This window comes from Eleutherodactylus coqui, chromosome 9, assembly GCF_035609145.1.
Source record: "Eleutherodactylus coqui strain aEleCoq1 chromosome 9, aEleCoq1.hap1, whole genome shotgun sequence".
Classification (NCBI taxonomy): Eukaryota; Metazoa; Chordata; class Amphibia; order Anura; family Eleutherodactylidae; genus Eleutherodactylus; species Eleutherodactylus coqui.
In genome coordinates this window covers 84178653-84205963 of record NC_089845.1, presented here as the reverse complement: position 1 = coordinate 84205963, position 27311 = coordinate 84178653, and the positions used below count along the sequence as shown (strand labels likewise).

Below are 27311 nucleotides of genomic sequence, written 5' to 3'. Positions count from 1 at the left end.
CGGGATCTTCACCCACGGTGGACCGCAGGTCTTCTGTGCGTTCCATTGCCGATTCCAGCCTCCTGATTGGCTGGAATCGGCACACGTGACGGGGAGGAGCTACGAGGAGCAGCTCTCCAGCACAAGCGCCCCATTCAACACAGAGAAGACCGGACTGTGCAAGCGCGTCTAATCGGGAGATTAGACGCTGAAAATTAGACGGCACCCTGGAGACGAGGACGCTAGCAGCGGAACAGGTAAGTGAATAACTTCTGTATGGCTCATATTTAATGCACGATGTATATTACAAAGTGCATTAATATGGCCATACAGAAGTGTATAACCCCACTTTGTTTCGCGGGACAACCCCTTTAAGATGGGCACACAGAATCTCTTATCATAAATGTTGCTGATGACCAGAGGCTCCTGTCATAAAGTTTTAATGAAGGAGATGATAATTCAGCCTCCTGACTGTATTCTTACAGTCTGTAGCTTATTTTGGTAAGTATACAGAGAAATGGTTACAGTGTCCTTCCAGCAGGCAGAGATGGTACAGGCTGTAGCTGCTCATATGATGTTATGCTAAAGCATCATGCGATTGATAATATAGAACAGTGAAAGCAGCAACAAATCTCAGCATCAAGATTGTGCCTAATAAGCATCAGACAGGAGGCTGCACTACGTGGAAGTGACTGTATTATACATAGAAGATGTCCAGAGTGTGACGGACAATAAGGTAAAGGGGGAGGGATGCAAAAAAAGACGTTTTTGCTACAATGGCCCTTTAAATAAGATGAATTGCCCGAATGATCCACTATATGGGGAATACTCCTGGCTGATCCCTTTATGTGGCTCCTTAATGGGTACTCTAATGGCAAGCCACTGATCCACTTCTTCCACAACACAAGTAAGCATTTGATGCACCATCGCTGTACAGCTAAAAAGATGAAATCATAATGAGTTCATCACCAATTGCCAGTTTCTGAACTAAAATATTGCTACCATTGTAAAGGGAGTAGAAAAAGTGAGTAGGTCCAGCGTAGGATAAAAACTCTTTCTCTTTATTGAAAAATCCAGACAGACAAAGAGGAACAAGAAGCATGTGTTGTCTTACATGTCTCAGGCCAGCATGTTGCCCTTAATCATAGACTATGATTAAGAGCAACACGCTTGCCTGGAACATGTAAGACGGCACAACCTTCTTGTTTCTCTAAGTCTGTCTGGACTTTACAATAAAGAGAAAGAGTTTTTATCCTACGCTGGACCTACTCCATTTTACCTGTGCATCTGTTATGGTTTCCAGCCAGTCCTTACATGGTAGTAGTTGCAGAGAAGCCGGTTTCTGGTTTGCATTTCTATTGCAAAGTGAATGTCCTGTCATTTATGGTGGTCAAGGAAGAGCCACTATGAGGTGACATAACTGTAAGGTGAGGCTACTTTAAAAAGAAGGATTATTGTACATACTGTACATTCATAGGCAAAGCCTTTAAGGTTATCTATGTACTTAGGGGCAAAAAGATCTATTCCTCAAGTATCTCAAAATCAGTGCACTTGGGGCACCTGTAGCTGAATACCACACCTGTTCAAGAACTATAAAATTAAGAAACAGTGACCAGTAATTAATCTATATCGCTTGTGAGATTAATATATATATATGTCTATGGGTTGCCAGTAGTTACTTTAATTTAGGGGAGAATATGATGGTAACCCGAAAACATTTTTATTGAACTGTAATAGATTACTCAAATGTATTTCTGTGTTCTGATTAATTTTTAGATCTGTCCTGGCAATTGTTTCATGAGAAGATTCAAGGTGTGTCTCAATAGTGAATTATCCAACTGTAATAATGATGCTGTCTGTCAGGCGTTTCAGGTGAGACCAGCCCAAAATTATGGGTGGAGAAAAAGACTCTGCTGTACAGCATCCACACTCATCCCTCACTACAGGAAACCTATAACATCTCCTTGTGAGAACACCCAAGAGGGAGAAACCCTAGACTCCTATTGTGAGTTTGGGATAAGCAGCAGGATCACTAGGGACTGTATCTGATAGCACAGGAGAAACACACAATGGACTGGAAGATCTGTGCACCTTTTAGTGTCTTTATCATTTTACTGGTAAGAGTTTTTCTTTACAAATTGAGAACTAATGACATGTTTCTGTTGATTTAGGGCAGATTTAATAATGAACAGGTATATATAGAATTCAGAGCAGTCAGTTTTCTATGACTATTAAACACTTCGAGTTTCACATTCAAAATGTCTAACATGTATTTTAGCCTTTAGAAATTGGAATCTTGTATTATGTATTCAGATGCTGAAATCAGGTGCACCCTGTGGTTGTCAGTATGAGAAATATATCAGACGTTTTACATGTATATTTACCCCTATAGATCAGACTCCTAAGTATATAGCCATAACTCCACTCTCATCAATAGAGTGTGTATTTCAGAATATCCCACAGCGTTGTTTATTTTTCATTAATTCCATGTTGTTCTAGAAGCTTGTCATACCAGGCAGACAAAGCAGCAATTCAGTTCTCTTCCCTCATAGCAATGTCTCTCAGGTGCAAAACTAAAACTTGGCTGTTTATTGGCTCATAACCTTGCTATACCTTATTATCCAGTAAAAGATTAATAAAAGTTCTCTTTATAATGAACAATCATTAGCATCCATATGTGCAAAGGATGGTTAAACTAAGTGTTATTGCAATGTATTGTTTTAAGTTTTGTTTGTTGATCAGATTTTCTAAGTCTCTTGGGAATTGTCCATCTAGACCTCAAGCAGCAAATTGATGCGAATCGTCCTTTGATATTTCTACAAAGTGCTTCTTGTTCCTATAAATTGCAGTATGATGTGGGTGTTTGTTTAGTCAACCACTGATACATAGTTGGCAATGCTAAGAAGGTCAAATAATAAACTTATAATAATGATGCGTAATTTTGTGTAGAAACTGGGTTAGGGCTCGCGCACGCTGGCGTTACCCCAGTTAACCATTTACGTTTCTCTGTTCCATTAGTGGAACATGGAATCAGAAATAAAAACAGAATTAAATGTTTCCATTTTTTTTTCAATTGATTTCAATAGGTTTAAAAAATTGGATACATTTCTGTTTATTTCCATTTGTCTCCAATTTGTTTAGTTTCCATTTTTCTAAGTGGAACAAATAGCGCGGCTCACTGAAATCAATTGGGAAGACAACAGAAAAGTTTAATCCCATTTCTCAGCGCCACCAACAGAATAGAGAAACGGAAAAAGTTAACTGGGGCTAACGCCAATGTGAACGAGTCCTTACAGATGGACTGATGTTGCTTCTTAACACAGGCGGCAGCTGACACAATATGGCTTATATGGCCATTCTGCCCGCTTCATGGACAGATCATTTCCCCTAACTCCTGCATTATTTAAGTCTATTAGATTGTTCGGATAGCACAATAGTTGGTGTGAGAATTTATGTTTATTTCTCAGGAATGTAGTTTTCTATTTTGGAGTTTCTGCATATGATTCTGAGGGAGGATGCACTAAATGTTCAACATTAAAGCATTTATTTGAAGACAGGAAAATAAAGTGGATTGATAAATAGATAGCAAGCTGCAGAATTTTTACCCGGTTGGTGTATACAGCAAGTGGGTGATTCTTCCAAAAAATGGACTTACACAAGACACATGCTCCAACTGTATGAGTCAAGCATCTTGCATCTCCGCATCTACTTATGTTACCTAGTGCAGGGCAGTACACAAAGATGGAATAACTATTCAGGCACTTGGACTCATGACCAGGGGGGCCATAGCACTTAATTCCGATGCATAAAAGTTTAAATGGAGTCAATCAGCAGTTTTGCCAATGCAAAGTTGCTGATAGTGCTTAGTAGGGAAGAGGGGTGTATTCTTTCCTTTATCAATGATTTTAATATAAGCAACACTGAGAAATTGAAATTTTTCATCATCAACGTACAAGTCTGATGAAGGTAGCATGAGCTCGGGACTTCTCGTTCAAATGCCCTTGGCTCTTTCCATTGAGCTGCTCCACAACTCTGACTGACAGCTGTAGAAGTTTCCTGGTTGGATTCTACAGCTTTCAGAGTAAATTTGCAATTAGTAATTTCTCAGTGCTGCTTATAATAAAATTACCCATAAAAGTATGATTACACCCCTCTCCCCTGGTCCTATCTAGTTCCTCTGCAGTTCTGCATTGCCAAAACTGCTAACAGACTCCCTTTAAGTGCATGGTCTGCAGAATAACAAGTGGTGCATGAGATAAATCCTTCTGAAATGCATTGTGATAACTCAGTTCAAGTGTATTATAAATACAGTGGTTGGCAATGGCAAATGGTCCTGTGACCATTTTTGCCCAGGGGCTCATACCACTCCAAGTCTGTGTCCAGCAATACTGCAAATGAATACCAGTAGAGCAGTAATACTTTATCTGTAACACTTGCTGCATGAGGTGATTATATACTTTGGGGTACTTTTTGAATAATAAAGTGCAATGTTCATGTCATGCAGAGGTGACTGGAGCTATTATGAAATAAGTCAAGTAGTAAAATATATCCATTTACATTATATCACAATGCCATATGATCAGTAGTGTTGTCACACTTCTTCGGAAACCACTATGTGATTTCGTATAGCTCTTAAATGAGTTGTAGTAGTAATTAGCAACTGAACAAATAGCTATAGCCAAGCAAGCATTATACTAAAATGGGTGTATAGTGTAAATCATATTACATGTCTTATAGCAAAACTTTAAAAGAAAAGCTCTGACAGAGCTCATTCAATTCCAGATGATGCAAACTTGTGCACAAATGCATCAGATCTATCAGCACATTTCTCACAGATCCAAAAACTGAATGTTACTTCTCTAGGTCCAAAAGCATGATCAAAACTGATGCAAACTACCATCATGTTATGCATCAGTCGTCCAATCAATTTTAGTTGGAAAATGTCTTTTTTTTAACTTAAACAGGTTGACCTACAAAGGACACTCATAAATTTATCATCTGTCCACAGAATAAGTAATGACTGTCTGATCACTGGGCGCCGACCAATCACCAGACTGTGGGTCCCAAGACCACAGTTCCTCCTCCCTGCACGACTACAGTAATGAATGGTACAATGGTCATTCCATTCAATGTCTGAAAGGCTTACAGAAACGGAGTGCAGCAGTCATACAGTGAGGAGGAACTGGGTGGTTCAGGACTCCTGTTTTGGTCCTCCTTCAGGTTCCCAGCAATGGCTTCCCCAGCAATTAGACACATGGGACTCTTTAAAACGTTGCTCCTATACATGCTGTAAAACACTTGGGAATCAATGTTCACAATCAAAAATGTTAAACACAAATAAATAAATAAAAATAAAGCACATTTTATATGCATGGAAATAATCCTCAGCAAACTAAAAATAATGAAGCAATGCTTGAACATGTTAAGAACTGATTCAAGTTACACCCAGGACTTATAATTACAGTTTTACTTATCTCTGAAGCTTGACAATAGCTGGAGAAGCAGATGACACAATTTGTACAAAATGTGAAAACAGTGTGTCTCAGGAATGTTGCTCTTTCAGGCCCTGACACTTGAGATGCTACGGCAGATAAAGGGGTTATCTGAGCTTACGGGTTATTTTAGAGTAGCCGATTCTCGTTTTAACGAGCGAGTGACGTCACTGCTAGCTCGTTTGCTCTCATGCAGTCTGTTTAGACAGACAGACATATCATTGGTTCGTTCAAAGGAGCATCGTTCAGTATCGTTCACTCTTTCACAATCATTGCATAAGTGAATGTAAAAGACTGAAGGGCACTCCCTAAACTGAACGATAAGTGAACAAGCCAATGATGATCTATAGTCTTGCATAAAATGAAGAAAGAACGAAAATCGAACAATTCTCATTCGCCGTTCAGTTGTTGGATTGCATTTAGACCCAACAATTATCATTCACTTTCGCTCGTCTAAACGATTCTTTTGAATAACAATCGTTCCGTCTTAAAGCACCTTTAGAAATTGGTGGCCTATCCTTGGAATGGGCCATCAATATCTGATTGGTGGATGTAAACCACTCGGATCAATGAGGAAATTGAAGGCCATGATGCTTGTCTGAGCACTGTGATGGATTTAGTGTTTACAACTGACTACGATCCTGGTTTATGCTAAGAATGTGACCATTTTGAGTACTACAGGCTTGCACCATTGAAGTCAATGGGACAGACCTGCAGTACCCAGCACAACTACTACGAAAAGTATGAGTACAAACAAGATCCTATTCAGATTCAGATATTTTTGGTCTATCTGAGGCTAGGCCATCAATTTCTAAAGCCCAGGTAACCACATTAAGGGCTTCCGTCCACGGATGATAGTGCATTGTGTTACTAGCGTCGATAATCCGTCCGCGAGTAACGCAGTGCATGCTCTCCATAGCGTTGCTATGGAAAGTGCAGCCCCCTATCCACAAGCAGAGATTCATAGCGATTCCCCACTCACTGGACTCAAATCGTGGCATGCTGCGATTGTCTGCTGTCAGATAGGCTCACCGCAGAGAACTGTCAGTTCTCTCTCCTGCTCCCCAGCGGCAGAATATTGTTAGCGTTATTCCGCCTTGCCCGTGGACAGGGGGCCTAAGGGTGATCAGTCTCATTCATAAAGTTCTGCACAGTGCTGCACCGCCCTGTGACTCTTCCCTATATCTATCATCCAACTTACCAGTGCTCTTCATTCTGCTAATGCCTTAGATAAAGTTCCTCACATTCTGAACCTCCCACTCCTGTCTCCATGACTTTTCTCGAGCTGCACCAGTACTCTAGAATGTGCTACACTAGACAATTTAGTTAAAGGGCCTCTGCCTCCACCTTTGAACAGCATAGTTATAGTGCTTTAAAGCTGAAGGAATGGGGAGTCTAAAGGTTGTGTATTATACTTACCCGGTCTGCCATTTGTGTGCTGTGTCCCCGTGACATTGGCGTTCACACACAGAGTGACGTTTTCACACAGCTCTTCGTTCGTGCTCCATCATAGAGCTGAATGGGTGAGTGCACACAAAAAGCCATCTAAAAAGAGTCACTCTGTGTGATCATGCCAAATTCTCAAGACACAGCGCAGTAAAGAAGACTGGGTGTGTATAAAATATACTTTCCCAGACTTCCTGTTCGCTCTGCTTTGAGTTACATAACATAATTTATGCAGCTCAAAGGTGCTGACAGAGACCCTTTAAAGGGAGTCTGTCAGATTGAACATGCTGTCTAAACTGCGGGCACTATGTTATAGAGCAGGAGGAGCTGAGCAGATAGATATATCGTTTTATGGGGAAAGATTGAGTATAACTTGCATTTTATTCATTTACATTTCTGCTCATACTGGGTGGAACAGTCCAATGGGTGGTGCTATCAGTGACTTATATCTACCCTTGTATGTGCAGTCATACACAGGTAGCTGACAATCACTAATAGCACCACCCATTGGACTGTTCATCTCAGAATAAGCAGAAATGTGAATAAATAAAATACAAGTTATACTCAATCTTTGCCCATAAAACTATATATACTTCCGCTCAGCTCCTCCTGCTCTATAACACGATGCCTGCAGTTTAGACAGCATGTTCGAGTTGATAGATTTACTTTAATTACTAATGCGCATGGTTTTAAACATGCCTTAAAAACACATCTCTTCAGAAAAGCCCATTACGTACCCTAATTTTAACTCTTCCTCTTCTACATTATCCCTCAGAACCCCATCCCTTCATCCATTAGTATCCACCACGATCCATACACCCTAATGGATTTTAGATTTGTACACACAGATATCATTTGGGGTCTGGCTCAGGCTATACATATACTCCCTTGTTTAGTAAAAGGTGGCTGGACCACTGCACAGAACAAACACTTTTATTTCCCGTATCACGCCTATTATCTCATGATTGTAAGCTCTTGCAAGTGGGACCCTCAGTCCTGTTGTTCAGATTGCTTATTAGTTTGATATTGTATTTAATGCCTGGTTTTGTCTGTCCATGTACCCTCTAATTTGTAATGTTGACACTATACCGATAAAGATTCCGATTCTTATTATTCTTAGTACTTAAAAATTGAGAATTGTTTCCTCGGCCTCTTTATATTATGCAAATGAACGTGATGTTGGGATTGTACAGTAAGAGATTAGTGTGCAGAATTTTCAAGTACCCAGGCTCTCCTATTTATTTGACATTAGTTTCAAGATCTATGCATTATATATATGTGCCCGCGTGAGCAAATATATAGAAAGCAAGATGATGGGTTTAGACATATATTTAGAAACAGCATGATCACAGATAATTGCTTATAAGGCCGTGCTCACACAACGACAATACCAATCCCCATAAACGATCTTGGCTTGTATGTGCGCGTAATATGTACCAAGAGAGAACATGCTGTGTTTTTCTTTGCATGCGTATTTAGTGGGGCTTGTGTGAGCGGCTCAATGACAGATTACTATAGCGTATTACGGGCGCAAAAACTGTGAGGGAAATATGCAATCAGCATATGGTCGTGTGAGTCCGGCCTTAGAATAACAGTGCAACAATGTACTATGTGAACACCTTCAATTTCATAATTTGTATTTTGTGGTTTGGGTAAATCTTTTTTTCTTCTTGGATTGTAACTGAGATTACAGTCGTTATTTGATATTGCCTGGTTGCTTTGAAATCCTATTTGTAACTAGGATTGCCATTAGCTACTCATTGTAAGTCATGGTCACATATATCACTATGGCTTTCAGACTAATACTTCCCTACAGTGACAATATGGGAGAAAATGGTAGTCTAAGACTGTTCTTCCACCTGTAAGGCTGCCTTCACAGCTTTGTGGAATAGCTACAACTGTAAATTTGCACCAGTTGCAAAGTAAATGTACAGCGTCCAAATCCGTACCTAAGGGCGGCTTCACAAGGGAGTATGTGCAATTGTGCGCAACTCAGCGCAAGGTATTTAGGCTATGAACAGGGCTTTTTTGCATGCGTATCAGCGTATTTTACTGTACTTTTTGCCCCCTCAGTGCATGTTTCTTTGCACACAGGACACAAGTACGCCCCGATTTAAATGCCTATTTAGCCCAATGAGTTCCAGATGTATTCTTATTCCCCCAGAATTGTGCAGTGTATTGCGCATCTCCTTGCATGTTGTGTGCATTTGCCCTCCACCCCCTCATAGACGTCTATGTGGACGTTTGGCGCGCAGATGTGCACAAAAGTAGAGCATGCACAAAATACGTGCACAAAAACGGACATGTGAACAAACTCATTGAAAGGTCGTCTATTCGCTGCGTATTTCGAGCGCAAGCATACTTGTGTGAATCCGCTGATTTGCAGTAATTGCAGAAATGTTGCAGGTTTTAATTTTAGGTTGCCATTTGTTGCTCTATTACGTAGCAGGAAAACAGAAACAAAATGCGTTGTAAATGCAGCCTAACCTTTATTTTAAAACATATCTGCCCAGAATATCTAAATCCACTAAATGTTTAACTTTTGAGAAATAGAGATCATAGATTCCAGAGCGTAAAAATTAAGGCCTCGTTCACATGGTGTAATTTGCCACGGATTTGATGCGGCATCTACATGGAATCCACACCAATTCCGCATCAAATCCGTGGCCCATTCATTTGGTTTGATTAATTTCAAATCCATACCATAGAGAAAATAGAAGTTACATGTCACTGAATGGAGCTAATCCGCATGCAGATTCATGGCAGCTGTAAATATAAATCAGTAATAGAGGTTTGAGGCTATGTGGCGGATCTGCTTTGGATTTGTCAGACTCAGTAAATGCCATGTGAACATGCCCTAACGTTTCTCAATTGGCAATAAAATGTGATGTGCTATGTGACACAAGGCCTTATAGTTCTGCTGTTGGCGTTGTCCCCATACGCATTAAATTGCCAACCAATCCCGTTGAAAGTTTTCAGGGATCCTCTCAGCTTTTGTTGGCTTTACCAGGGACAACTATCATTGAATAGTCGCTCAATAGAATGTAAGCAACAGTGATTCTGTGTAAATATAGCCATTAACAGAGTGACAAGCGAAAACTCATTCACTAGTCACTAGTCGTTTCGTTTCAGCTCACTTAGAGAAAAGTGACTCATGGATCAATTATTGTCTGGTGTGCAGAGGTAGTTGTTTGTCATTCAATGACTAGTCCAGTTTCTCTCAATCTCTTTCTCGCTCTCATGTATCATTCAGTGTAAAAGCACACAAACAACAGTAATTCTTATGCTACCAACTCGTAGCAATTGTTTTGAGCGACTATTCGGCTGATAGTTGTCCATTGTAGAGCCAGCCTAAGTTGTGGGGAATACTTTGTTGTACTCCTTACATTGTAAAGCTGCTTTTAGTTGTCCGTGTGTCTTTCTAAGACATGTAGTTTGGTTATCAATCATTTACCTTCTCTGAAGAATATTGTTTGAGCTTTTGAATCCTCAACCATAAATTTACACTATTTTATTAGTCTTGAAATGGAATTGCCCAATAAACATAACATTGTAAAGACCATAAATCTCAGGCTTCTGGGCCCTCTAACATGGAGACAGTAAATGGTCACATACATATGAGAGAAAATGTTTCTGAAATGGCCAATTTTGGCAATTTTCAGCAAACATCATTTGAAAAACTAACACGAATGATCATTCACGATGACTGATGGTCTACCACAACTACATGTGCATGGCATGCTTAGCCAAATGATCAACTCCAGTATTAGTGGAGATTGAAGTACTGAGTTTCATAATGATTACCTGAGCACAGAGAGTCAACGTTTGGCTATTTATTATAGTGGGCTAGCAGGTACATTATATTCCTGCCACTTTAGGAGTCAGGTAAAGTTGGTCATATGACCAGAGACTAGAGAATTTAGACAACTATTTTTGCATGTTCACAGTTATTCTGTGATGGTTGTTATTCTGGATGACAAATCCATAAATTAAAATCAAAATTCACTAATTGAGGAGCTGACCTATAATAGGGTTGTATATTAAGACTGCACCCAAAATAAAAAGTAAAAATAACTCAACTTCATAGATTGATGTGTCACAATACAGTACTGTCAGTTTCAGAAAGCCATATAAATCTTTAATGTATAGACTTTGATGGTCTATTCCTATCATCAATATTAGTTCAGGGGGGATCCAATTTCTGGCACCCTCACAAATTAGCTGATTGAAGGGACTGCAGCTCTCTTTCAAGCATCGTGTTCCCTTCATTCTTTGCCAGAAAGAGCACCACAGGAAGAGCACCATACATTTTGTAGTGACTATGCCTAATACTCCAGCTCTCCACACCTCAGTCCCATTTAAGTGAATGAGACTGAGCCGCAATGCCAAGTACAGCCACTACCAAATATATGTTGCCATGTCTGGTGAACAACAATGAAGTGTGGTGCTTACAGCCCCTTCAGCTAACTGATTGTAGTGGTGCCAGGAATCAGATCCCCAACTGATCTCACATTGAAAACCTAGACAACAGCTTAAGGGGGCCACAGGCTATCAGAAATAGGGAGACTGAATATTAAAGAGGTGGTCTACATATGAGCTATTGATGACCTATCCTTAATATAGGCCATTAATAGCATATTGGCGTAGATGTACCACTTGGAAATTCTGCCAATCAGCTGTTTGCTGGGTCGCTGTTCTCAAGCATAGAGCTGATTTCTGCAAGAAGCAGACAGCTTTGTTCCCACTGCAGTGGTCTGACTTGGAATTGCAGGCCAACCTCCCATTGAAATAAATGAGAACTTGGATTGGAATACCAAACAATACCATTCGTGAGTGTGTGCTGTCTGTGAGCAGACAGCACCCAGGGATGGGCAGCTGGTGAATTATCAAATAAACTTTAATAGGTCACTGGAAAATTACTTCAGAAAACATAGCCAAGCACAAACTCAGCCTTGCTAGTAAAGCAATCAGGGTTCTTAGAATACATCTGCTTAAAGAGTCCCAGAGTCCAAACACAAGCTCCTAAGTTTATCCTAACGCAACAAGAAGAAGGGTCCAGAGGGAACACCTAATAGGCCAACACCAGAGAGAATCACATCTCGAATTCAGCAAAGGGTCCCCATGTACACTTCTTTGGTCACAGAAGATGTCCAAACACATACAGAATTCACCACTGCAGACAGGGCTTAACAATGTCTGTCGTTGCTGTCCTGTTCTAGTCCTCCAGAGAAGGCTAGGCTGCTTATGCTTCCCTTATACTATGATGGACAGCAGATGAATTCCATTAGGGCAAGACTGGGTTTAAAAAGTAGCCTTGCCACACAAACTCTACCAGCCAATATAAAATATCACCCCTATTATATTAGAAAAGTAGCAGTTATTACTGCAAAACTAGGATCACAAGTGTTGACGGTATGCACAGGCAATTATTACATGCCAACATTCTAACAGGAACCAAGTGGGCTCCACCATAGTCCATTCAATGTCATTCAGTCCTGTCATAAAATGTAACCATTTGACAAGGGTATTTTGTATTCCTGCTCGCCCTTCCTCTTGATCCTGGAGGGTTGGCAGGGTTCATTTACGTTGGCAACTTCCTCCGACGGTGCTCCGATGCAGACACTAGTAACAGGGCAGGGTCAGAGGGGAATATTCAGCTTGCCAGTCGTTCACAGCGCTTTTGTTGAGTTCCCCTTCACAGTTACTGTTATGGAGTTTATGTGACAGACAGGGGCTAGCGGTCTGGGCCCAAGTAGCAATGTGACTGGAAAATGTAACCATAACACTGTAAAAACAAGAACACCCCGCCCCCCCCCCCCCCAAAAAAAAAATGGTGGAACTGCATTTATTTACCATTTCACTCTACTCAGACATTTTTTTTAAGTTTTCAGTACATTATATGGTATACTAAATAGTACTAATGACAAATATAACTCTTCCCGCCAAAAAAAAGCCCTCAGACAGCCACATCGATGGAAAAGTAAGAGAGATGTTGGGAGGAAAAAGCAAAAAGGAAAAAAAAGGACTTTGTCATTAAGGGGTTAGCTGCTGGTTTTGATCCTGCTGTGCTCAGGTGCAGGATGTGGATATGCTGCAGCTGCACCATCAAAGCGAGGATACCTGCAGCCAAATGCTGCATGCTAATAGGCTGAGGAAGCGGCTTTCCTTGCATTTGTTAAGGAGGCGAGACCCATGGAGGGGGAGGACAGGTCAGTATAGCATGTAAATGGGCTGTCTTTTGGGGCGCTGCTTGGTAATCAAAAGGGAGGGATTAAAATAATCTAATCTAGTTAACATGGAAATAAAAACCAGGCCCTCTTGTCCTGGGAAGCAAAGCCGGGCACCATAATGGGGAGCCCATTTTAGTTTTTGCTATAGGGCACCATCTCTTTTATGTAAGCCACTGTTTACCATATATAAATTATAGCAAATAGAAAATACAAGTTGTATAATATAAAAAGGGCAACTTTATTTTACAACCACTGAATTTAAATGTGCCTATTACATTAGAGGACAGAAGGGACATTCTAGTCCCATTTACAGTATAACGGTTATGTTAACTTTCTTGTATATTTATGATAAAAGACACTAACCATAGGAATCAATCATAAAGTTAGGAATAGGGGCTCCTCTCCACCATGACCATCCTCCAGCAAATAAATGCAAGAAATGAAATCATTTAATCTCCTAAGCCTTTCTCTCCTTTCCTTGATTTCACTTTAATGTTTCCCTGCTGTTTCTACTCTTCCAATGATCATTACCACCATCACAGCTGCTGGGCCCCATAATACCCCTAGTAGTATTAGCCATGATTAGAATGAATGCCAGAATGGTTGTCCTCTATTTTTAGTAAAATGTCTCAGCGCAGTTATTTATTTTGCTCATTCCTATAGTGCCTTCATGTTTTTCAGTGCTGTGCACAGATTGTCACAATTTGCATTACACGCTGTCCTGATGTTCACAGTCTAAATTCACCTATTAGTGTGTTTTTGGAGAGTGAGAGGTAACCTGAATACGGGGAGAACATACAAACTCCATGCAGATGGTGCCCTTAGTCAAATTTAAATCCAGGACCACATCATTATAGGGTAACAGTGTTACCACTGAGGCAACATGCTATGTTGTAAATTTATTTCATCTTAGGGTTCTTGTTCTGGTTTGTTAGATTTCAACTTGAATCATTAAATTATCTGAGAGGAGAAAAAGATATTTATTACTAGTGCTACTCCAGATGTCTTGTGTAAGTTGCACAGGTTTTTTTGGGTGCAAATCAATTTAGACAAATATATTATTGATGTGCGCCAATAAGAACAGACGTTATGCCTCTTACTCTTCCTACTCCACTTTTCAAGAGTGACTAGAAAAGGGGGTAGCGTTTGGGCAGGTTTGAGTGAGGTTTTTAGTAGGGATGAGCGAGCGTACTCGGAAAAGCACTACTCGCTCGAGTAATTTGCTTTATCCGAGTATCGCTGTGCTCGTCCCTGAAGATTCGGGTGCCGGCACGGAGCGGGGAGCTGCAGGGGAGAGCGGGGAGATCTTTCTCTCCCTCTCTCCCGTCCGCTCTCCCCTACTCCCCGCTGCGACTCACCTGTCAGCCGCAGCGGCACCCGAATCTTCAGAGACGAGCACAGCGATACTCGGATAAAGCAAATTACTCGAACGAGTAGTGCTTTTCCAAGTACGCTCGCTCATCTCTAGTTTTTAGACATTTTCAAAAAGTCGTAACATTTGTCACAATCTCACTCTAGTAAATGGCTGGTGTACAGTGTGACTCTACACACCTAGACATATTTAAGGATGTGACAAATTTAGCATCATAGTCTGACATTTGATAAGTTTGTTGCATCTGTAAACTGGAGAAGAAGCGAAGAAAATCTGCCAGAAAACAGATCTCAAAAATTTCCCTGATGAATTCCCCACACTAACTTACATACTGTTGTCTGAATAATATAATATAAATGACTCCACAAGTAAACAAAATAGTCGTCCTCCTACTTGCTGACAAGCAGAATTGTATCAATTTTTTCGTATTACATTTTTATATGACATTTTTCAAATACAGTATAACATTACATAGGTCTGCAATTACATGGATTGGTACAAATAGAAAAAGTTATTTTTTTAAACATATTTTTATTTGGTTTTCAATAAACAAAACATACAAATCATAACAACATAATGGCTCATATAAACACAAAGCACATAGTGAATCAAAATGTAACAAACCTGACTGTGAGTCTGTGGTCTCCAATATCCTCTCTGAGTTTGGCCAGCTGCACACAGGGAGATTTGCATTGCGGGAACCGGAGCGGGCATCCGCCTCTAGATTTCACAGTTATTATTGCCCATAGCATGCTATGGCAAAACACAGTTTCCTCTACATGAGCATAAATCGATGGCGATTTTCTGCTCGTGGAGGGGAAATCACAGGATGCTCTATCTCTGTGTGGATTCCGCACGGATGGCTTACATTAAAGTCAATGGAAGCGTCCGATCCGTGGCCCTTTCGCAATGAAAATGCGGAAGGGTCGCAGATTCCACTTCATCGCCTAGCAGAAAAAGCTGAGAATTTTTTTAAAAATCTGTGCTGCACATGTCCAACGGCTCGCCATGCGGACCATGCGCAGCACAGATAAAAAGACTTCCGCATGGACACCGGCTGGGCACAGGGTCGGATTCTGCTGCAGGATTCCACATGCGGAATCCAACCCACCTGTGTGCAGATGGCCTTTAATGAAAGTCACAATCAAAAAGAAGATCATGGGAACATCTTGTTAGCATCCTGGTGTTCAGCAAACAGCAAATGGTTTGCTCCTTCATTTATAGGTCCGTTATGTGATCAAAAATGTGGTTGAGGCCACAGTCAGTAAGAAAAATACAAATTAGACTTAAGGAAACTTACCTATGTGGTGATCAAATTATAAATCATTGCAAATATATTGACCCGTGTATATGTAGAGCCTTTCCATCAGAACCAAAAAATTGGGCTGTAGGCTGCTTGACCAAGAAATACAAAGTAGCACAAACCAATGTCAGGCGTGGCCGTCTCTCTTCTTATCTCGCTTCCCTCCTTCATTAAAAGTATAATTACACCTAGTTGAGATAAGAAACAATTCCGGAAGGTGATAATAATAGTACTGACACAGATTCCCTTCACACCAGATCACCTCTATAAGGGTCCGTTTACACCAAACGTTCGCTCGCTGTTTATACAGGCAGATACATCGTTGGCTCGTCCAAACGAGAAATAGTTCCGTTGTTCACATTCACTGTATAATTGAAGGAGAACATGTAAACGATCCAACAAAGATTTTTATGCCTGTATAAAATGAATGATGATCGAAAACTAACGATTTAGTGTTCATTGTTCCATCGCTGGCTGTGTTTCCACTGAACAATTGTCATTCATTTTCACTCATTTGAACGATTTTTTTGAATGGTAAACGTTGCATGTAAAAGGGCCTTAACTATGAGTATCATCATAGAGGCACTCATTAATCACTCCTGGAGCTCAAACAATTTAGAGAAAGTCAATATTTACATGGAAAACAATAAACATCAGTGCTCTAATGATAACTGTACAGTAAATAGGAGTATGGGGAAGGGACAGTTTAGACGTGAAAATTATTTTTTGCATTTAGTTGGCAACAGTGTAGCAAAAAGACTGATTCATAATGAAATTCAATCTAGAAAGAAAAGAAGGACAGATTCTATTTCCTTTGAGATGTATCAAATTGACCAATATTTCACTTAAGGGGGAGAAGAATCTACTTCTCTCCAAAACTTTGTAAGATATGAGTCAATATCACAAGTACAGTTAACAGTCCTGTCCTTCTCTATAGTTCTTGGTAAAGAAGAGTACACAGGATCTTCATGTCACCATAAAGTGTATGTGCCAATGTTCAACCCAACCAGGTATTTTATCCATTCACTATACAGGACCATAACTATTTGTTGTGATGATGGGAGTGGTGGGTGGAACCCAAACCTTACTCACTATTCATCAGACTCCTTTATAATTAGTCAGTGATGAAAGCATAATGCCAATAAATGAAGGTTTAGCACAAAGTCATGAGAACATATTTAAGTTTCAATTAGGTTGAGTATTTATTAGTAGTGAAACTAATTAGGATCTAGCGAATCATCAGAAGAGTAGTCATACTGTATAATATATTATTCAGGGCACTCAACAGGCAAAGATCATGAGAATAAAAAGAGGCTTACAATAAATATGTTTAATAAATAAGTATATCAGCATTTAGCCTGAGGATCCACCGTAAGTGAGTAACCCTCAGGCTGGGTTCACACGGGACGGATTTCTAGCGGAAGTCTTGCAGATTGGCTGCAACGAAAATCCGCAAGAATTTTGAAGAGGCAAGCGCGGGTTTTGAAGCGGCAAGCGCTGCCTGCATTTCACCTGCAGCCATCTCTCCCCATAGAGGGGAGAGGCAGCTGCTGAAAAAAAAAAGAAATGACATGCTGCATCTTTAATTTCCGCGCCGCATGGCCACTTCCACACGGTTTGGCCGCAGCGTGTGAACGAGATTTTTGCAATATCTCGTCCACTTTGCTGGCTAATGCCAGGATTAGGAGGCGCATGCGGAATTTCTGTGCAGACAATCTGCACGGACATTCCGCAGCAAATCCGTCCCATGTGAACCCAGCCTTAAAAGGTAAACTGCAAGAAGATCTTGGGTAAACCTTTCTTAAGGTATATTCACAAGTCACTGATTTGCTGCTGATTTTGTCACAGATTTTGGTTTAGATCTGTAGCAGATTTCACCCTTTCAATTGAATTTAAACTGATTGGGTGACATCTGTTGCAGATCTGAACCAAAATCTGCAACAAAATCCACACTAAATCAGTGATGTGTGATTTAACAAGAATTCCTGCCTCGATGTTGTAGCCAAGTACTATCATAGGGACATCAAACCCCATAGTAGTGCATACAATCTCTTTATTATAGTTTCCTACAACAGAGTGGTCTGGGGCATGACCTGGTGTCATGGGCTGGAGAAACACTTCATACAGGAGCTTCAACCGCTGATTACTTAGCATTCTATTGAAATATTCAAGTTTACATTTAAAAGACACTACAGATACTCATCTTTTGATATGGTTCCAATAAAGGGAAGTTATCAGATTTTTACTAATTAAAATTAGATAGAGAAATATATTCCAATTTTCTAATTTGATTTTTATTTTCTGATTGCTGATATTTTTATGTCATCATCATCCATACATGACTATGGAGTGACTATCTTGTCTGAGGTGCTTTTAAGAGCATTTAGAGATGCTTTGTTGTTGTTAGCAGTTTAGTCGTTCACGACCCTCGGCAACCCTAAAGGCGAGCTCCCTCTATGTTTTTCGGTTTTGCACTGCCTCTTTCAGTTGTATGATATCCATGCCAGTATCAGCTTCAACAGTATCAGCCATCATGTTCTTTGGCAGCCAGGTCTTCTTTTGCCACTGATCTGTCCAAGCATTATAGATTTTTCTAGCGACTCTGCTCACATTACATGGCCAAAATACGTGAGTCTGGCCATCTTGCCCTCCAGTGATATATCGGTTCTTATATGATTCAGGATTTCTCTGTTACTCTCGCCGAAGAAGAAATCATCTCGCAGATGACAGGATGGGAACCATTGCCTTCTATGGGAGACTGTTTTAGACATGCTCTGTCACCTGTGTACAGGTCATTGTGCAAGGAGGGGGGAGTATATAAGCTGTGACCGTCACCTGTGGTGAATGGAGTTATCTATATACAAGTTCTACCTTTCATTGTAATCTGCCTGTAATGATAATGACCTGACTGCTGCAAGGGTTATTCCATAGAACAAAAAGTATCAGACTAGTATTAGGTTCAGGGTGCTTTTACATGGGACAACTTGTCGATGCAGATGCCCGACAGGTCGTCCCAGCAATAATCATTCCTGTGCTTTTACACAGGAATGATCATCGCTAACGAATGGAGGTAGAGCAGGTCGGGGATTGTTCCAGCTGCCTGCCTCCAATCACAGTTAGAAGGCAGTCATTCATAAACAAACGACTGCCTGTTTACACGGGACGATCCATTGACCAGTTTTCTGAATGCCGAAACTGAACGAGTGAGAAGCAAACAAATTCTCATTTGTCGTTCAGTCAGGGGATGCATTTACACTGAATGATAATTGATCAGATTGTCACTGGATCGTGGGAATCTGTACAATTATCGGCCCTTCCCTGGCATGAGAATAAGCTTGAATGCAGTAATAGCCGCTCATGCACAGTGCTGCTCCATCTACTTTCAATGCGACAGCCGAAGACAGCAGAATACAAGCATTAGGCTACTTCTGTCAGCCCCATTAAAAGGAATGGAGTGGCTTTACCCAATTCCAACATCCTTGTTGATGAAATGAGTGGTAGTCTCCAGTGCCTGGGATCCCATGTCTAGTGTATGGTAACATAGTAGTATATTGTTCAGTCTCTCCCATTGCTGCCAGTGAATAAATGTCTTTCATAAGACCTAGTAATATTTAGCGCGGCACCAAACTATAATGTGTTCTGCTTTTTGTTAGATGCAATCATAATTACAAAATGGTTTTTTATGTCCCTTTCAGTTTTTCCACACCCTTTTACTTTTAAACAGACAGGCTTGGCTTAAAGGTTTTGACTCATAAATGTACGCCTGGTAAAAATGGGTGGTGCGCAAGATATATGCCTCTGGCGTACGTTTAAAGTATGATTCATAGCAAAGGGTGGGGATTGCTTTTCTCTGATGAAACCTGTGTTTGTGCCCAAACAAAGCTTTTTACCTGCAAGCAATCTCTCCTGAAAGGCTGCTGTCAGTTTCCTTCTTGCAGAACTTTGTCCTGTACTGCGAAACATGTTGGGGGAGCTCTCGTGCCATGTTTTAGCTTTAGACCTATGCTGTAGGCACTTATCTCCTCACTACTGATTGTGGTGCTTTCAGTATATTAGTACCACTGACTAGTGACTAGTGTTATATATGCACTAGTCCAGACGGTTATATTGGTTTCTTATTGTGCATAAGCCATTTTGCTGGAGTCGGTGGAGTGAGCGCTACTCCACCGTTCCTAATAAAGTATGTATACACCTAATGTATTTAGTGAGGCAGGTAGTTTATATGTTCAGACTCTTTGAGTCTGTATAAGCATGTTTTCCTGCTGCTATAGCATATCTGTTTTTTTAGGTGAAATTTTATATGTGATTAATAAATGTTTACTTTAAGGGGGATCCACTCCGGTTTGTTCCTTTTGCCAAATATATTGGTTTTGGTATTGATCGCAGTGGGACCCTGCTGGACCCTGAGCTTTTTCTTTCTCTCTTTCCATATGTAATTGTACAACAGCACTCAGGGACTCTGGATCCTCTTTTCTCAAGTATCTCCAGTGAACCACACTGCACTGTTCCCCTCAGGCTCTCCATCAATCCACCTCTACCTAGAGCCCACTGCTGGATGTCTACAGTGGATGTACTTGGGTCTACTCTGCTCACACATTTCAGGCATGCTGATTTGGCGGCCTGATCTCGCACTCTTCTACTAATGCCAAACTCCACTATTTAACACTTCTTCTGACGCCTCCTGACAGCAAGTACAATGTTCACCAACACATCAGCACTGAGCTCTACGTGGGCCCACATAGATTCTGTCACCTCCTCCTGCCATACTGGCAGCGTCTGGAGGAGCTGCCATACTATCAACAGCTTGCCAGCTCTTTACAAGGGCTAAAATACACCAAGAATGTGTTTATACATAAGGCACACAACGTGGCAATAAATGAATCACAAATTTTTAATGTGTGAAACAAATACATTTTTAATGTAAGGGGGGAATATGAGGGCTACCCCCCTTACATACACACTCTGGTGATATGTATGGAAAGAGGGAAAATAATCTTATTGTTACACTATCTAATGTCTATGTTGACCTTCATGTTATTGCAAGATTTTTTTTAGATCCATTTATGTGCAGTACATTTGTATCCTTCATTTAGTAAAAAGCAAAAAGTTTGGCACCACGTTGGCCAGTAGAATAAAATGTTATTGTTCATGTTGTTCTACTGGTTAACATGGTACCAATTTTTTTGCTTTTTATCAAATGTTGACCTTAAGATGTCTTTTAAAAAATATCATATAAAAAGTAAGCCAGTTAATTTTAATTTAAATACTCTTGAACTTGTTTTATTATAGCATGGTGCTGCTGTTTTCATATCTTTGAGCAACATCACAAATGAAAATGTTGGTGCCTATGGTTCATTTTCACCATCATTTAATATTTTTCCCAGGATGATCATAGTTGTTTAGTTGTGTGGCAGTCCTGCAAATCACAGAAACATGTATGTTCTGGCAATCACTCTATGGGTACACTTTCCTTGATCGAATTTAGGTGACCTTTATGTGCCAGAACACTGATCTGAGCTGCTTAAAAATAGTTTTCTACCAATCACCTTTATTCAAACTTTACTAAAAGTTTTGTTTGGCATAACCCTGAACCAAGCTTTTAGCAAAGTTCTACCCGAAACAGGGTTCTACTGGTTAGGTCCGCTCAACACTAGTCCTGAACACTGGTGTATAATACTGTCTAAGACCCACTTAAGCCCTGTATAACACTCTGAGAGTGTTATACAGGGCTTTTATGGCTCTTAGACAGTGTTGTACAACAGTTTTAGGGGTTTTGGTGAACATCTAGTTCAGTTCAAATTGATTCAGACCAAACTTTTTGCAAAGTTTGGCAAACTGCTCAAACAAAACTTTTCCCATGACCATTATTACCATGACGGTAGCATGTAAATAGCATCTAAAGGATAACTTAATTATAGGGGGGAATAAACGTGTGTATTTTATAGAAGTCAGGAGGATGTAGAAGTCAAGAATTGTCATGACACAATAACTGAGTAAACAGCCAACTCAGATCCCTCTTAAAGATTTTCAAAATGGTCAGATTGGTCAGAGATCTCTGTGAAAGGGTCCTTTTACATGGACAGATCATCTGCCCATAGTAATGAGCGTCAACCAACAATTATAGTCAATGAAGTCCTTTTGCCATCCGGGTATTCTGTGCACCATATATGCCGGGTCCGGCACAACCGTTTTTTCTGTTGTTCAGCTCCAAGGATCGAGCTGAATAATGGATAATATTAATGATGGTGTGAGCTGAACTTAATATAGAGAGATGCTCAAACAAGCAGTGAATTTTTTAATGCATGCAGAAACGGTAGAATCAGATGATGAACAAGCTTTTGCTCATTCAACAGCTGACCAATGGCACATTTACACAGCCCAGTGATAGGGCCATGGGAAAGGCCCCTGAACATAGCTTATGTTGACTAAAGATCTTTTAAATGCATACATTTATATGTTATACTTTGGGCTCTAGCATGAGCGTAGGTCACATGAAACTATGCAATTCCTGTGGTAACCAAAGTGTTTTTGTTTTTCAGGTATGTTCACAATGCAGCTGTAACTGGAAATTCCAGGTAACCTATAATATTTCTTTATCTATTATTGTAAAAATATTATCCCTATTTAACTTAATTAACCACTTCGCGCCACTGCCCTTTTTCTTTTTTTTGTTTACATTGTGTCCTCCCTACTTTAAAAAAAATCATACATTTTTTATTTTCCTCTTCTGGTAACATAGCGACAAGACAGCTTGTCTTTTGTGGGACAGGTTGTATATTTCAATGCATTTAACATACCATGTAATGTATTAGAAATGTTTAGGAGTAGAGATGAGCGAGCACCAAAATGCTTGAGTGCTCGTTACTCGAGTCGAACTTTCAGTGATGCTCGAGAGTTCGTTTCGAGTAATGAACCCCATTGAAGTCAATGGACGACTCGACCATTTTTGTATATGACTGGTGCTCCGCTAAGGTTTTCATTTGTGAAAATCTTAGCAAATCACCAAAGTCATGTAAAAAACACAGAAATGGATAGGGCAGGCGAGGAGCAACATGCAGGGCTGCATTTAGGGCTCCGAAGTCTCACTATTAAGCCACAATAGTGGCAAGAGTGAGACCCCCCCCCCCCCCGCACTGTCAGCATAAAGATCGTTCTCCTCTGCCACAGCTGTAACAGCTGTGGCAGAGAAAAACGATGTTAGCCCATTGAATTCAATGGAGCCGGCAATACAGCTGGCTCCATTGAAAGCAATGGGCTGCCGGCTAGCGCGGGATGAATTTTCGGGAAGGGCTTAAAAATATAAGCCCTTACCTGAAAATCATCCTAAAATGTGTAAAAATTAAAAAAAATGTATACTCACCTTTCCGCTGCAGCCGGAGTTCAGCCGCGTCTGAATGACAGCTGAGAGCTGCCCCTGATTGGTCCCTGCACTGAGCCAATCAGAGGCAGCACTCACTCACCCATTCATGAATTCATGAATGGGTGTGAGTGAGAGCTGCCTCTGATTGGTGAGGCTGTGACCAATCAGAGGCAGCTCATTCAGCAGGCGGGGATTTTAAATCCCCGGCTGCTGAATACTACTCACAGCAGTTCAGGAGAACTGCCGGCCGGCCGCGGCTGAACTCCGTCTGCCGGGACAAGGTGAGTATATTTTTTTTTTTACTTTTTACACATTTCTGGATGAATTTCAGGTAAGGGCTTATATTTTTAAGCCCTTCCCGAAAATTCATCCCGCGCTCGCCAGCAGCCCATTGCTTTCAATTGAGCCGGCTGTATTGCCGGCTCCATTGAATTCAATGGTCAGTGTTCGTTTAATCGAGACGAGTACCGCGTGGTGCTCGTCTCGAGTAACGAGCATCTCGAGCACCCTAATACTCGAACGAGCATCAAGCTCGGACGAGTATGCTCGCTCATCTCTATTTATTTAGTTTTCTAAGTGGAGAGAAGTGAAAAATAAAATACAATTTTGCCTTTTTTAAGAGGGTGAGGGTGTTTTTGTCATTCGTGGAGCAGTATAAATAAGATGTAATTTTTACTCTGTGGTCAATATGATTACAGCAATACCAGCATTATATAGGTTTTTTATATTGCACTACTTAAAAAATTATCAAAAAATTGTTTCTGTCCCCATCTTCTGAACCCCATAACTTCTATTTTCCTGTTGCTAGGCTGGTTTGTGTTTTGAAAGGCAACATTTACTTTTTATTGCTACCATTTTAGGGCTCGGTCAGACGAGCGTTCTTTTGTGCATGCCTATGTGCGCACAAGAAATGCACTGCACGGATATGCAAAATGCACATGACCAAAGCTCCGTGCCCATTCACTTCAATGAATGGCTGAGCACTGCCTCTGATTGGATGAGCGCTGGGACCAATCACAGGCAGCGCTCAGTTGTCATTCAATAAATGGCTGAGCGCTGCCTGCGATTGGTCACAGTGCTCAGCCAATCAGACCCAGCGCTTTCAGAAGGCAGGCATTTTTAAATTCCCAACCAGGAGAAGAAGCTTCAGAAGAGTGCTGGGGAGCCAGGAAGAAGACACGCCAAAGCTGCACAGAGGCAGAGAGGTGATGTATATATATTTTTTATTTTTTACAGCAGCTTGGGCTTTTTTTCCAGTTTAAAGGCTTATATTTTATGCCCTTCCCCGAAAATCACTGCAGGGGTTGCCTGCATCCCATTGCTTTCAATGGGGTGGCAGTAGCGCCAGCTGTCACAGCGCTGTCAGAGTGTTCAGTGATGAGGGGACCTCCTGTAACATCATACGATGTTACGTGCAGCATGGACCTTTGCGGTGCACGCATGTCCTATCTTTTGCAGTTGCAAAGATTTGGATGAGCCTCCAAAAGACAGACATGTGAACACTGCATAAGAAACCAATGGTTCTAATAGACGCGCTTTTTTTTTGCACATAGACGAGTGCAAAAAAACGTTCGTCTGACCGAGCCCTTACACATGCGGCGATAACTATTTTCTTAACTTCTTTTCTTTTATTCGTTGATCTGACAGCTGGGAAAAGATTTTTTCTTAACTTTTAATATTTTTAAATTTACTAATAATTTAAAAAATCTTATTTTTCCTTGAAATTCCCATAGGGGACTCAAACTTGCGATCATCAGATCCCATATATTACATACTGCAATACTTCACTATAGAAGTATATTTTTCTAGACTTACTGGCATTCTATTGAGCACCTTCGCAGGCAGGGCTTAGAGACAGAAATCAATGTCAGGTCTGGGGGGCCATCACATGCTAAACAGGCTGACACAGCTGAACACTTGTATCCCGCAGAGTGTTCACCTCTAGTGTCTTTTATTTAGGAGTGAAAGACAACAATATACCATTAAAGATCCAACCTGTTCACTTGTGACAGAGATTGAGGGATGATCTGGTACTATTCCTAAACTTTAAATTCTTGAGATATCCTTACAATGTTGGGATCTTTTCTCAAAAATCAAATTTTTATGACTGTGAAGATTGAATGAGAAAACCATTTTAAAGGACATGTTAGTAATATCACCAATGTTTAACCATTGTGTGCATTTAATCTAGAAAATATATGGTACCATTGAAAGAGCTCACCACCCTAGTAAGCATAACAGATAATACATGTTACCTAACATAACATCAAAATGATATATTATCATTTCTGCTCTTTCAATGATCAAAGTTATATGAGGACCGTAGCTTTGTGTTTTTTTTTTTTTAAACCTTTGACATCGTATTGTGACGTCAGAAGTTTTATTGGAGGGGGATCTGGCTGCTGAGACCCGCACTGATCATTAACGCAAACTGGTAGAAGAAGTTCAGCTAGGCACTGTGCCGCTATATTTCTGGCCGGCTATATATTTCTTTCTGCTTGGAGAACTTGGTGAGTGGTGTATAGACTCAGAATCCTTCTATTAACTTGTATACCACTCGCTCAACTTTCCAAGGAGAGCCAATCAAACACTAAACGGCACATCGCTGAGCGCTTCAACCTCTTTGTTTTAGCGATCAATGGGGTTCTAAGCACACATCTCCAGTGATAAAACAGGTCACTCGTTATCTATACCATGTCAAAAGTTTTACAAAATGACAGTTTTCTTTAACCTATAAAAATTGTACTGTGTATTCCTTACTGAAGTTAGAGACTTCCATTTAGGGGATAAAGGCGTGAACAATGTGTGAACTACATACATTGTAAAGTGCTATACCTATCTGTAATTACATTATTGTTTTATAAAACGTATATATCTTTACTACAGGTAAACAAAGGAAAAGATAAAAAAGGTCAAATATCATGGGAAGACCACCAGGAACACCACTATAAACGACAAAAGCGTGAATGGGTTGCGCCCCCTGTGAATATACGCGAAGGACAAGACAATAGAAAAGACAATCCTATAGCAAAGGTAACTTTTTGAACTGTTCAATATGATAATGAATTCAGCAATATTCTCATTTCATGCCAACAACACAGTTTAGAAGCATTTTATATCAAGCATAGTGGGGTGACAAGTAGAATATGATTCAGAACATAAAAGCAGATGTCCAAGCAGTAGCTCTAGTATGTGAAATATAGCCAAGCTTCTACTGCATCTGTACAAAAATACCTTTCAAAATGTCCATGGCTCATTGTGTTAATCTAATAAAAAGTTGCACTAATCCGGCTCTGCCAGCAGCGGCGTCTGCGCCTACCTGGTTTGTTTCTTTTTCCTCTGTACTGTGGATGGTCCGCACAGCTTGCCGTTGGACATGCACAGTATGGATTTTTTTTTTAAACTGCACCTGCCTCATCACCTAGCGATGACGTGGAATCCATGACCTTTTTGCAATATCATTGCAGAAGGGCCAAGGATCGGACAGCTTCCATTGACTTCAATGGAAGCCGTCCACGTGGAATCTGCAAAAAAGGGAGCATGCTGGGTTTTTTCCTCCGCTTGCAGAAACCGCAATTGGTTTCCGCAAGTGTGCAGGAAGAATCGCTTTCCCATAGCATTGTATGGGCGCTATTTGCTGTGGATCCATGGTGCAGATGCCTGCCTCGAATTCTGCAGCAAATATCCGTCCGTGGGCAGGAGCCCTGATACTTGTGTCTTTTTTACACAAGAGTATTTAACATCATGCTTTCATAATGATATGCATAAGCCTTCCAGTCAGCATACGCAATGAGGACAGCCAGATACATGCACTCCTATTGTATCTGGTGGAATTACACTACTGCATTAGTGGTCTAGTTTTTAGTTGCAAAAGATTTTATTAGTGAACCAAAATCTGGAACTCACATCAACTATGCAAGAATAGTCCCCTCGCAAGGGGCAACAGAGACAAGTATTATTACAGTCACAATTATACTGGCATTTCAATTGTATTTGTCCACTCCATTTTCTTTTCTACCCTAAATTTGAACTAAACGCTTCACTTTGTCTTAAAGCGTTTAACACTAAAACTCAACTAAACCAAATTAGGGTCAACAAAATAATGTGTCGGAATCCCGGAATATCTACC

At 40.6% G+C, this 27311-nt stretch overlaps 1 protein-coding gene across 1 annotated transcript in view; it reads left to right on the top strand.

Annotated features, from left to right (window-relative positions):
- The first annotated feature begins 1905 nt into the window (after nucleotides 1-1905).
- LOC136579228 (desmoglein-3-like) overlaps nucleotides 1906-27311 on the top strand; it is a 56394-nt gene continuing 30988 nt past the window's right edge. The window contains exons 1-3 of the mRNA XM_066579643.1: nucleotides 1906-2096; nucleotides 22362-22397; nucleotides 26069-26215. Of these exons, the coding sequence (XP_066435740.1) occupies nucleotides 2049-2096; nucleotides 22362-22397; nucleotides 26069-26215 (231 nt within the window). The 5' untranslated portion in view covers nucleotides 1906-2048. The remainder of the gene's footprint in view (nucleotides 2097-22361; nucleotides 22398-26068; nucleotides 26216-27311) is intronic.